The sequence below is a fragment of the Ictidomys tridecemlineatus genome, chromosome 9, assembly GCF_052094955.1.
Source record: "Ictidomys tridecemlineatus isolate mIctTri1 chromosome 9, mIctTri1.hap1, whole genome shotgun sequence".
Lineage (NCBI taxonomy): Eukaryota > Metazoa > Chordata > Mammalia > Rodentia > Sciuridae > Ictidomys > Ictidomys tridecemlineatus.
Window position 1 is genome coordinate 29,649,190 of NC_135485.1, and position 13,315 is coordinate 29,662,504.

Below are 13,315 nucleotides of genomic sequence, written 5' to 3' on the forward strand. Positions count from 1 at the left end.
ATTAAAATTCCCTCTCTCTCACTCTCTCTTTAAAAAAAAAAAAAACTTCTAATTTAAAAAAAAAAAAAAACAAAGGCAGAGCAAGTTGGGGTTGTGGCTCAGTGGTAGAGCGCTTGCCTAGCACGTGTGAGGCACTGAGTTTGACCTCAGCACCAGACATAAATAAATAAAGGTCCATCACTACTAATAAAATAAAAATTAAAATAAAATAAAATAAAAAACAAAGGCAAAATGTTCTCTGATATGCATGTGCTAACTTACAATAAGAAGGGGGAGGAAGAACAGAAGTTTAGTGGATTAGACAAAGGGGAATGAGAGGAAGGGAGAGGAGATGAGAATAGGAAAGACAATAGGGTGAATCATAAATAACTTTCCTATGTTCGTATGTGAACATATATACTCCATGTATGTATATATCAAATACATTTTACTGTTATATGTATCTAAAAAGAACCGAAAAAAAAAAAAGGTGGCGAGACTTCCTCAGAGCCACTTTCCACATGAGGGTGCCTAACACCTTCTGTTCTGATTATTACATTTGAAATGATACATGAATGCCTCCCTTACACACTCTGAAATCTTCAGTTCTACAGCAGTATTTCTGAGATTTTCTCCAAACCTCAGAAAACTAAAGAGAATGTCCTGCAGAATCCAAAAGTTATCCACACCCGCCAGTGAAAGATAAGGAATCAATTCTGATTTGCTGAGAACTGGAATATCATCAGGAAATGACTTTTTCTCTCAAATGCTGTCACTTTTTTTTTCCAGTTGTAGATGGACACACTATTAATAACTTTATTTATTTTTATGTGGTGCTGAGGTTCAAACCCAGTGCCTCACACGTGTGAGGCAAGCGCTCTATGACTGAGCTACAACCCCAGACCTGCTGTCATTACTTTAAAACAGAAAATACATGAACAAAACAGCATTTCAAATGTCACCATCTTAAATCTTTTCAACTTGGATGCCTCTGTACGCAAAAGCCCTCTAACACCATTGGTATCAGAACCCACATGTTACTAGATGGGGCCCAGCTGGAGGAAGTAGGTCACTGGGGGCAAGCAGTTGAGAGGAATGTTTTATCTCCCTGGTCTCTCTCTCACATGCTCTCTCTTTCCCGACAGCCATGAGGTGAACAGCTTCTGCCCTGGAGCCAGCCAACCATGTACTGAAATCTTTGAAAATCTTAAGTTGATTTTCTCAGGTATTTGTTACAGTGATGAAAGAGCTGACTAGCACAAAATAGAATTAGAAATGACTGTTTAAAAATTAGGGTCCTATTCCTGCCTTCACATAACTAATATCTGAGCCCCAAGAGGTCATAGAGGTCTTCCTCAGTCAGAAACCTAGAAACTTGCCCTTGTGACTGTCTTATTGCTCAGGCAAATTTCAATTTCACCCATTTCCTGTAGATTTAGTCTTTTATAATTAAGGACACTAGTGCCTGAAGGGAAGCACAGTGAGTCCCTAAGCCACAAAACCCAAGACCATGAAACATTTTCAAAATAACTCTTCTGAGCTGTTGAATTGGCATCTTCTAGTAGAATCAGAGAATGTTTTTTTTTTTAATTGTTGGTCGTTCAAAACATTACATAGTTCTTAATATATCATATTTCACAGTTTGATTCAAGTGGGTTATGAACTCCCAATTTTACCCCGTATACAGACTGCTGTATCACATCAGTTACCCTTCCATTGATTTACATATTGCCGTTCTAGTGACTGATGTATTCTGCTGTCTATCCTATTCCCTACTATCCCCCCTCCCCTCCCCTCCCCTTTTCTCTCTCTACCCCCTCTACTGTAAATCATTTCTTCCACTTGTATTATCTTGTTTTACCCCTCCTTTCCTCTTATATGTAATTTTGTATAACCAGAATCAGAGAATGTTAAATCCAGAAAAGTATAGAGATGACATCTATGTACCTAAAATCAGAGATTCTTAACTTCAGGAATCTGTACTTCCCCTATGATTGTATTATTTGAGCATCTGTACATTTTTCTGGGGAGAGGGTAGGGGGAATAAAGGTCAAAGCTTTCAGATTGTCGAAGGCACTTAGGACCCCCAAAAAGGTTAAGAATTAAAAAAAAAAAAATCACACTTCCATTTTGAAAAGATGGAGAGAAACTGAGGCCTCTAAGGGTTCAGTGATTTGATCAGGATTAAAAGGTTAAGTGGGAAGGTCTTAACCTAACCATAAATGTCCTTGATGATAGTGTCCCATGTGTGATTCACTAGGAAACACTTATGTGCTGGATGAGTAAGCTCATTCCTACCCTGACAAATGTTCATCTGAGTGGAGAAAGGAACAGCCACAAAGCAACATGGAGGTCAAGGGCTCTAAATCCACATGGAGTAGGGCAGGAGCCTCAAGGAGGGACATCCCTAGGGCAGAGTGATGCAGGACCTTGAAACCCTGGTGATAAATAAATCCTGAAGTCTGCTTAACATCTGGTATATGCACATTTTTTTAGATTCTGAGTGGCCTCCTTCTGTTACATGCTAAACTGTGTTTTCTATCTCAAATGAGGTCCGTTCACTACTAAAATAGGCAAAAACTAGTTCATTTCTCTGAATAGTTCAATTTTTTCCAATTAATTATTCTGAAGCTGAGACACTATTCCTACTAGTAACAGGCATAGTCACAATATCAGCAATACCACCTCAGATGTATACAGTTTTCAAAATGTATTTTGAAGTTATGACACGTCTACCATCTGACTTTATTGTCCAAAGTGTCCTCCTAAGTGGTAAAGCAAATCTTGTATGGGCCCACAAAATATAAAGAACTTAACCATGATCATTTTAAATGTTAGTAATAAAATCAAAACTAAAGCTCAAATCTTTACACTCATGCTATCTTACTGGATAAAGGCTAATACCCTCACCATAAAATGTCAGAAATGGAGTAATTCTGCTTACCTGAGACTCATATGCAATGCTAGTTCCTGAACAATACGATCATGTTTGCCAGTAGATGAGTGCTTGCCCAGCCAGCTCGGAAAGGTGGGAAACTGGGTCATGTACCCCCTCATCAACTCTCCAGGAAGAACACTGGCATAAATGGCCTGGGGAGAAAAATCAATTGCAGTCCAAAATTGAATTCAGTGCAATGTCACTTCGGTAGCAGTTGTTGGCTTCCCAGAAGGCTGCTATGATTTAGATAGGATTCAGTGTGTCCACCAAGCCTTCATGACTTAATTTTTAAGTCCCCACTGTGAGGTTTTAAGAGGGTAGAAACTTAATGCAAGTATACTGCTTAAAGGTGAGGTGAGGCCCTGGAAAGTGATCTGGACTAGAGTCATTAAGGTGAAGCCCCATGACTGAATGCTGGTGAGGGAAGAGAGAGATCACACACACACACACACACACACACACACACACACACACACACACACACACACACGCATGTTCTCCATCTCTTGCCACATGATGCCCTGTGCCACCTTGGGACTCTACCAGCAAGAAGGCCTCACCAGATACTGGCCCCTAAACCTTTATAAATGTGAGCTAACTAGACCTCTCCTCTTTAAAACTTACACAGCCTGTAGTATTGCATTACTAGTAACTAAAAATGGACTAAAACACAATCTACAGAAAATGAAGCAGTATACCTAATTAAGGGCTCCCAGGCCCTTTCCCTGTCTCTGATCTGTAGGTGAAGGAAACCTCTAGAGAAAACAATGAATTGCAATCAACACCTTGTTCCATAACATGTGACAGCTCAGAGAAAGCTTGCATCCTCAGCCAGATGACCTCAATATACCCGTTACCTCATGGATGCCAATGGCACAGCACAGAACTAGCTGAAGAGGAATGGGATTATCTTTACATAAGCAATTGACAGCACAGGCAGATTAATATATGGAAAGTCTAATAATTAGAGAATTGATTAGAGTGGCACTTGACAAAATTAAAAAGGGAACTTGACATACCTTTTAGGGTCAAGGGTTTTGCTTTTTTAAAGGTTGGAATTATACTCCACATAAACTTTGTATCCTGCTTCATTCTAGTAATATTCTCATATGTTTTTTCATATTAGATAATCTCTACAAATAATAAAGGGTATAAAATTTTTTATCAAAGGATTACCAAAAGTAATCCTCTTATTACTGGACATGGAGATTTTCTCAAAGTTTTTGCTATCAGAACTAAAGAGTTAGGAAATATTTTTACAGATTAAGATTTCCCTGGGCTGGGGTTGTAGCTCAGTAGTACAGTGCTCGCCTCACATGCAGGAGGCCCTGTGTTCGATCATAAAAATAAAATAAAGGTATTAAAAAAAAAAAAAGATTTCTCTGTATTTAAAATTATTTAAGAGAAATTCTCAAAGGTACAATTATTAAGGCGGGGTAGACACTTTTAAAACATAAAAGATTCTGTGTCTCCAGAATAAGTCTTTGTTTTCTATTTCCAAGCAACGTGTGGGTAGAATTAAAAGAAAATGGGCCTTCTGAAAGTCCCATGCTTATCATTCAGGCCACTAATGCTAAAAACAAAACTCAAATAGGAATTAACAACTCTCTTAAATAAAAATGTCTGCCAAATTCTACTTTCCCTTAAAGATATCAACTTATGGGCTGGGGTTGTGGCTCAGAGGGAGAGTGCTTGCCTAGCATGCGTGAGGCCCTGGGTTCGATCCTCAGCACTACATAAAAATAAAGCATACTGTATACACCTATAACTAAAAAATATATATTCTTTTAAAAAGATATCAACTAAAATCAGTACCCAACAAAAAGCTGCATTGTTAGCAAAAAAGAAGGAAATTGGAATTCCTGCATCAGAGATGACTGCTGACCTGACCTGACTCATTTCTTTGAGGAGGAGCTACTTAGTGACCCTCTAGGAGGACCACAAATAACAAAAAATAAATAAATTCTTAAGGTAGAACAGGGCAAACAAATTTTTTTATTCACATCTTTGGTTATAACCAATATCTAGCCTTCCTCTTTCCAAGCATACATTTAGATAAAAACATTTTTGAAACACTGAAAAATAAAAACAGATTAGTAAACAGACAATAGTGATCACGGTGTTTTCATCTATAACAGATCATAGTATTTCCAGAAAAGCCATATTATTCACCTGGTATCTTAAATAATGTAGGAGCCCAAAACTATTTTGTTCTCTTTGGCTAAAGCAAAATCCTTATATGCATATTATTGTCTGAAATAAGTCAACCTCAAAAGTCTATATACTATGTAATTTCAAAGTCCACTCTTGAAGGAGAGCCCTACACCTACCTGTGTGGGCAGAAGACTCCAGTTTTGCTTACTCCGAATCTGACTGTCCACTAAGTCCCCATCACAAATGCTGTCTGCTGCTCGGCTCAAAAGCATCAAGTGCTTTTTCATGTCACCCCTACAGGAAAGAACCAGTCTGGATTACACCACTATCTACACCCCAGGACACTCCCTCCCAAATCTGTGGCCTTCCCAGCTCTGTCCTACCCCTCAGAAGTCAGAAAGCTCACCCTGCAGCTACAGGCTTCACATGCACATAGTTCTCCTGGACAAAGAGGGGTGCTATTGAATAGTCATGAAAAAAGAGATCTGATTTGTCCATAAGTGACATATGAGCAGTCTCCTCTCCAACTGCAAACACTTTCCGGGCAACATCAAATGGGCCCTGAAAAGAAGAAAGGACACACCTGTTAGAATGTTCAAAATCTAAAACACTGAACACAACAAATATTTGGCAATGATACAGAGCAACAATGATAAGGCACTCTCACTGGTTGCTGGTGGGATTGTCACAAACACTTTGAAAAATAGTCTGATTCTTACAAAACTAAACTAACTTTTACCATCAGCAGTCATACTCCTTGGTATCTACCCAAATGAACTAAAAACTTCATCTACACAGAAACCTGCACACAGATTTTTATAGTTGTTTTATTCATAATTGCCAAAAATTAGAAGCAACCAAAATGTCCTTCAGCATCTGGATAAACAAACTATGGTACATCCAGATAATGGAATATTACTCAACAAGTAAAAAATAAAAAGAGCTATCAAATCATTCAAAGACATAAAGGGAACCTTATATGCATATTATTGTCTGAAATAAGTCAACCTCAAAAGTCTACATACTATGTAATTCCAACTATATTACATTCTGAGAAGGCAACACTACAAAGACAGGAAAAAGTTTAGTGGTTGTCAGGGCTTAAGTGGGGAAAAGGGATGAAGAAACAGGACTTTTTTGGACAGAGAACCTACCCTACATGACACAACAATGGTGGACACATACCAAAAAACCATAGAATGTACAACAATTTTACAATTTACAAATGGACCACTCTGGAGGGAAGGCTGGCAGGAGGGGAGGCTAGCAGGGGGAAAGGCTGTGCCTACAGGGGAGGGAGTGGTACAGGTACAGGAGAAATCTGCACCTTCCACTCAATTTTGCAGTGAACCTAAAACTGTATCAAAAAATAAAATATATTAATTTCTTTTTAAATCCATTACTTAAATTGTGGAAAGAAAAAAAACATTACTTAATCAATGCTCTAACATAATAATAAATTCTGACTAGTTAAATGAAGCACAGAGGAAATTGATATAGACCTCTGGTTTCATAGAGATTAAATTAAACCATTTGAAACAAATTATTCCAAATAGTACAAAACCATTCAAAACACGAAAGCTACTAGGTGGGGCACACTGGTAATCCCATCAACATGGGAGCCTTAGGCAGGACAATCATAAACTCAAGGCCAGCCTTAGCAACTTAGTAATAATCTGCCTAAAAATAAAAACTTAGTGAGAATCTGGCCAAATTAAAATTTATATTGTTATATTATATACATGTACAAATATGTAACAACAAATCCCATCAATAAGTAGAACTATAATGCACCGATTAAAAAAAAAGTGGGGAGAAAAAGGGACGAGGGATATAGCTCAGTGGTAGGGCACCCAAGTTCAATCCCTAGTACAAAAAAAATTAAAACCATACATAAGGGACTCTAGGAAAGCTATTTTGTAACTGTTGAAGCATGAGTATAAGTTAAAACTTATCCCTTTCTTAAAATTTATCATAACATTAACGATCCTTGAGGAAAAAATGAATTTGAATTAGAACTACTTCCAGCCACAATGTCTTATTATAAATATCCATGGGTTGCACAGTAACTCAATACCACTTCTATTAAGCTAGTACCTATGATCAAAAAGTGCTGCGCTTGGGAAGAACTACGAAACGGATAGGTATTTTACCAGTTTGATATCCTTCTTGGCCCTATGAGAGTCGGCCTTGGCCTGATCGTAGGTTAGCGCCTTGCTTCGCGCACACCACATACTTAGATTGTGCAAAACCTGAAAGAATCATAAATTAGACAATGAAAGATGGGAAAAGACCTCTGCTTCCCCTCCCAGCAGGACAGATGGATGAAACTACAGAATATCATGCTAAGTGAGATAAGCCAGTCCCAAACAACCAAGGGCCAAATGTTCTCTCTGATACGTGGATACTGGCCCACAATAAGGGAGGGTGGGGAGGGGAAGAATAGAAGTCCATTGAATTAGACAAAGGGGAAAGGAGGGAAGGGGGAGGATTAGGGAAGACAGCAGAATTAATTGGACATAACTTTCCTGTCCTTATTTATGAATACATGACCAGGGTAACTCCAAATCATGTATGACCCCAAGAATGAGATCCTAATAAGTTATACTCCATGCATGTACAATATGTCAAAATACTCTACTCTCATGTACATCAAAAAGAGATCAAAAAAAAAATGAAGGCATTAATGAAAAAGAATCAACAACTGCCATAAGATATATTTAATTTACCTGTCTGATATCTTGATTGGCTCCTAAAATTATTTCATTCATAGCAGGAGGGGGAATCTTTAAACCCTCTTTAAATGCAATGGACATCATAGCACCCTGGAATTCAAAAGGAGGAAAGGATCTTTAATAATTTTTTTAGAACTCATAATCTAGCTTAAATAAACAAGATAGTGTGGTTAAAAAAAAAAAAAAAAAAAAAGAACCTTAATACCTTTATCTGTTCAACCCGAGGTCTTTGAAAACGAAGATCAAAACAATAATGAACCAAAGAGCGAATCTTGGGATGATTTCTATCATTACACATACAAATAATGGGTATTTTAGTATGTTTTATCAGACCAATTAATTCCTAAAAGACAAATATGCAAGACAAAAATAATTATTTAAACAACAAAAATATCACACAATATATTTTAGGTTTTAAAAACCTCCCTAACAATATGCTTTAATAATTATAATTATCAATGCATAATGAATATTTTCTAAAAATCTAAAAATCAGCAGTAAAACTGAAAAAGTACATGCTTCCAGTACCTGCACTCCGCCCCGGTCTTCACTGCCTGCCATGCCGTCTACTTCATCCATGATGAGCGCATGTTTCATGCTTACGGAAGGGGCTGCTCCACCTGAGCCTGGGTGAGATGCAATAGAATGGGACAAAAACGAAAAACAAAGTTCAAAAACTGCTACTTTACAAATAATTATACAACGAATCTCAAAAGCTTTAAGAGTAAGCAGTAAAAGGAAATTCTTTCACCCCTACTGTTGGGTTTCCCTTCCCGGAGGCAAACAATAGTCTCTTGAATTCCCACCCACTGCCCTTTTTAGGGTCTTTTAAATTTTATTTATTTATTTATTCATTCATTCATTCATTCATTCTAATTAGGTATATATGACAACAGAATGCATTTTGATTCATTGTACACAATTGTAGCACAACTTTTTCTTGAATACCCTTTAAGAGAAATTCTATACATGTTATATTAGTATACATTTAATATATTTTTGGTGATGCTTTCCCTTGTCTATAGATATAGAACAATTCCTTTGTTGACACTGGGGATTAACCCAGGGAAGCTTTACCAGTGAACTACATTCCCAACCCTTTTTATTTTGAGATAGTTGCTTAGGGTTTCACTAAACTGCTATGGCTAGCTTCAAACCTGTGATCCTCCTGCCTCAGCCTCTCAAGTAGCTGGGAATACAGGTGTGTGTCACCGCACGCAACTAGAACACTTCATTTTTCTCAAGACTATTTAATATTCCATTTTAACAAAGGCATCATAATTTACTCACTCACTATCTACCAATGAAATATTAACATACTCCCAAGCTTTTACTATAAGTTACACTTAATATCCTCATGTGTGTGCACACACGTCATTTAACAGTCCCTAAACCAGTATAGTAATAACTGAATACCAGGAACTAAAATTTCTGGTTAGAGGTGTGTATAATTAAACTCTGAGAAACACAGCCAGGCAACTCTCCCACCAGCCATAAGTGACATTTCCTGAGCAACTTCATTAAAGAAAGATTTTCTGCCACTGAAAACACCAAGAATGCAGGTGAGCAGCAGTACACCTCCGGCTCTCAACAGTCAGTTGAGTCCTTAATTTGGCATCTTAATTCTCCCCGTGAACTCTGGCTGTTCAGGACCACCAGCCACAGCCTAAAACACAGTGAACACTTCCACACTGTGTTTTTTTCTTCTCTTCTACTATTTTTGCCTGAGATGACATTTTTCTACCTCCAAATAGATCTCTCTTTCTTCAAGGCCTTTCTAATAAATACCATCCTTTCCCAGCTTGCTAGCTTAGCCAGAACCCCAAACACAATCATTCCTCATCTGCAGGCCTTATTACCTCATTCGTCACATGGAATTATATTTATTTTCCTGTGAATCTTCTAAAATCATTTGAAAATGCAAAAATTTTACCATAGTCTCAGAAACCTCAAAGCCTAAAGCAGGGTAACCATTATGCTATAAGGGTTATGCCAGAGGACTTTCTTACTTTCTTGATAGCACCAAGATTCAGCAGGGTGCCTACTGCACAGCAGTACTCAATACTATAACAATAACAGTTCAAAAAGCCACATACTTGAATAAAAGCCTTTGATGCTGGTGTTATTCAGCGATTCAGCAACAAGTGCCTTCAAACTGTTCTTACTCCGAGTGTCACTTGCATTTAGTTCCACGTAGCTATATCCCAATTCCTAATCCAAATATCAGACATCATTACTATCACAATGCAAATTAATTTCTTTCCCACAAACAAAAAGGAAAAGTTCATTAAGAAAAGAATGCAAAAATCACATAAAGAACCATGGGTAAAAATACAAAGTATAGTCACAAAAGTCAATGATTTTAACTATGTCTCAAAATATTAGTCATTTTTTAAAATATCACATATAGACAGCACACCTATATATATAAACACATGAAAGTTCAATCTTAAGGCCTCAGCTACTAAATCACTAATCTGGAAGAATATATTTAAACAAACAATTTTATAAAGTTTGCTTCTTAGAGCCCTAAAATTTTAAATATAAAAATCCCAAGAATTTAATAGCAGATAAAGAATTAATCTATTATAAAATACCAAAAAAAATTCTTGCCTAGGATAAATTATAAAATTAGAAATTAAGTCATTCTTTGCCAAACTGTCCCAAAATACAATTTTCCTCTTTAATCAGGAAAATTCAAGTTATTCTGATATTTTCCAAAACTGATTAGCTTTAAAAATGCCTTATTCTTCATTATAAACAAAAAAGGAATGATACCAAGGGAGAAAAAATAGTGCTCATAAATGTAGATATCAGGAAAAAAAATGCTTTGCTTTTTTTAAAAAATACAGTGAAAAGTATATAAGCACTTATATTTAAATTTTAGGTTCTGATCCATACAATAAAGACCAAAATAAGTTATCAGCTTATGTGGCAAAGGACTGGGAACCCAGCAATAAATTTATAATCCCTTATTACTCTGATAACACAAGAACTCTGATATATTCTAGTCTAGTGCCTCTCACTGTCTAGAGAGTTAGCAGTAATAGACACAAGAAAGAGCAGGAACCTGAGTCAGACCACCCAGGTTCAGATTGTGCCCCCATGTGTTTTACCTGTCACATGAGGTTAATAAGAGGACATACACTGAATACAAAGAATAGTTACAAAACTACATGAGTTATTTGTATCTTTCAGGGTCTGTAACAGCTATTTACATTACAGGTTGAGTACCCCTTGTCTGAAATGCTTGGGACCAGAAGTGTTTCAGGTTTCAGGGTTTTTCAGATTTGGGAATATTAACATAGATTTTACTGGATGAACATGCTTAACCTGAGAACCTGGAATCCACAAATTTTCCAAAATCTGTAACTTTTTGAGTGTCTCAGCAATGCTCAGCAAAGTTTTGGAGTTTCAGAGCATTTTCAATTTCAGATTTGCATATTAGGAATGTTCAACCTATATCTAAGATAATGTACCCAAGTGCTTTAATAACAGCACAATGACTGGCTCAAAGGTAAATTTTACTTATTAGTTCCCCCCTTATCCACAGTTTTTTACTTTTTGAGATTTCAGTTAATCAACCATAATCTGAAAATATTAAATGGAAAATTCCAGAAATAAACAATTCTTAAGTTTTAAATTGCATGCCATTCTGAGTAGCATGTTGAATGCTCAGGCTGTCTTGCTCTATCCTGCCAGGACGTGACTCAGCCCTTTGTCCAGAATATCCATTCTGTATACACTATCTGCCCATTAGTCACTTAGCAACTGCCCTGTTTATTAGATCAAGTATAACAGTATGGCAGCGCTTATGTTCAAATAACCCTTATTTTACTTAATAATGGCCCAAAGAACAACAGTAGTGATGCAAAGAAGGTAACATGGTACAAAACTTGGAGGACAGATTGCATGGCAATGGTATTATGTGGCAAGCTATAGGGCATATAGGGAAAAACAGTATATGTAGGATATGGTACCATCTGTGTGGCTTTAGGCATCCACCTGGGGGTTTGGGATATATCACCCACAGATAAGGGGCACTAGTGTATTTACCTCAAAAAGGATGAAAATAACAAATATCACCAGAACCAAAACAGATTTTAAAAGTTGGATTTTAGAAAAATATACACCGCATGTTTATACACACATCTTATACACTAGCATTTGTCTGATACGGAAGGTTATTTCCAACCACAGTGACAGTGTACCCACCTGACACACCAGAGAAGCTGTGGTGGTTTTGCCAACACCAGGAGGGCCTGAGAGCAATGCTGCTTTAAAACTAGAGCCATCGTCTTTACCGGCAAATTTACCAAACTTTGCTGCCAGAGAAAAAAAAGTTTCAGAGTGTTACCTGGGTCACCCAACAGAAATTCAGGAATGGCAGGAATAGGTTATGTGTGAACTATCCACAGAAAGCATTCATCCAGGTTAGTTCTAAATTTGTAGAACAAAACTAATTTGCTTTCAAACTCTGACGTGAAACAATAGTTTTATAGGTTTCCTTTTCTACAAAAGCACAGACCTGACTCCGCCCATCTCCAGCTGGGAGAACTTGAGTCAAGACTGAACCCCTCCATGTCTGTCTTCTGCTTTGTAAAATCAAGATTAATAACAGTGAAGTAGCTGATACTGTGGTGTGATGATCAAAGTGCTAAGCACAGACTCGGGTCTGCCTCAATAAATGCTAACAACCAGAATCAGTTATAGGAGCACAAGGAGAAATAACAAGTTAAAGATGCTAAGTCTACAACTATCTTGCACAGCTCAAAGCCAGAACTTCCTTCCTACCCTTACTACGTGGGTGCTGGAACATACAGAGACCCAATGGATACTCAATAACCGAGAAATTATTGCACCTGCTATCCATGGACACAGAAAAAGAGATTACAGTTCATTTGTAGTCTTAAAGTCTTCTCCAGGCATACAAAATACTTGTTCCCCTTTTAAGGTAGGTTTTATACAGTTTCAGGAAGAGAAAATAAAAATTTAACTAAATCTTAAATTATGTCATTAGAATTACATTATTTAACGGTTATGAATAAAGTAAACTGGCATTGCTTGCAATGTCAGGCAGCCATGCAGATATTAATGACTCAGTTACCACTTTGGGGATTTGCTATACTGCTCCTAAAGTTTGTCTTCTAACTTTTCACGAACTATCTTCTAGGGCTATGGCTGAAACTTAAGAAAACACTACCAATATCATGATCTGAAACCTCAGTTCCAAAAATACTTTAGACATTAACATATATTTTGACTTTTCATTTTTCATGACAATTACATGGTAAACAAGGATAGAAACTACTGAAGTACATGTCTATTAAGCTTAACAAAAGCAAATCACACACTGCTAGGATTTTAGGATACCTACTCTGTGTACATGCCTTATTTACACCTTTCACCCTACAGCTCTGGGCACTCTTCTCTCTTTCCCACCCCAAATCCACCCATCCCTTTACCTGGCTATCTCCTACTTGGATTCCAAGCCTTAGCATAGCCATCC

The 13,315-nt window shown here is 37.2% G+C and overlaps 1 protein-coding gene across 2 annotated transcripts in view; it reads right to left on the reverse strand.

Annotated features, from left to right (window-relative positions):
* The window catches only part of Rfc1 (replication factor C subunit 1), a 70,858-nt gene that overhangs the window by 4,496 nt on the left and 53,047 nt on the right, over positions 1-13,315 (reverse strand). For both annotated transcript variants that reach the window (XM_013356238.3, XM_040292540.2), the window contains 9 exons: positions 12,022-12,131; positions 9,903-10,017; positions 8,335-8,432; positions 8,012-8,149; positions 7,801-7,896; positions 7,225-7,323; positions 5,478-5,632; positions 5,248-5,365; positions 2,924-3,069 (listed from right to left, as the gene is read on the reverse strand). In XM_013356238.3, coding sequence (XP_013211692.1) covers positions 2,924-3,069; positions 5,248-5,365; positions 5,478-5,632; positions 7,225-7,323; positions 7,801-7,896; positions 8,012-8,149; positions 8,335-8,432; positions 9,903-10,017; positions 12,022-12,131 — 1,075 coding nt within the window. The remainder of the gene's footprint in view (positions 1-2,923; positions 3,070-5,247; positions 5,366-5,477; positions 5,633-7,224; positions 7,324-7,800; positions 7,897-8,011; positions 8,150-8,334; positions 8,433-9,902; positions 10,018-12,021; positions 12,132-13,315) is intronic.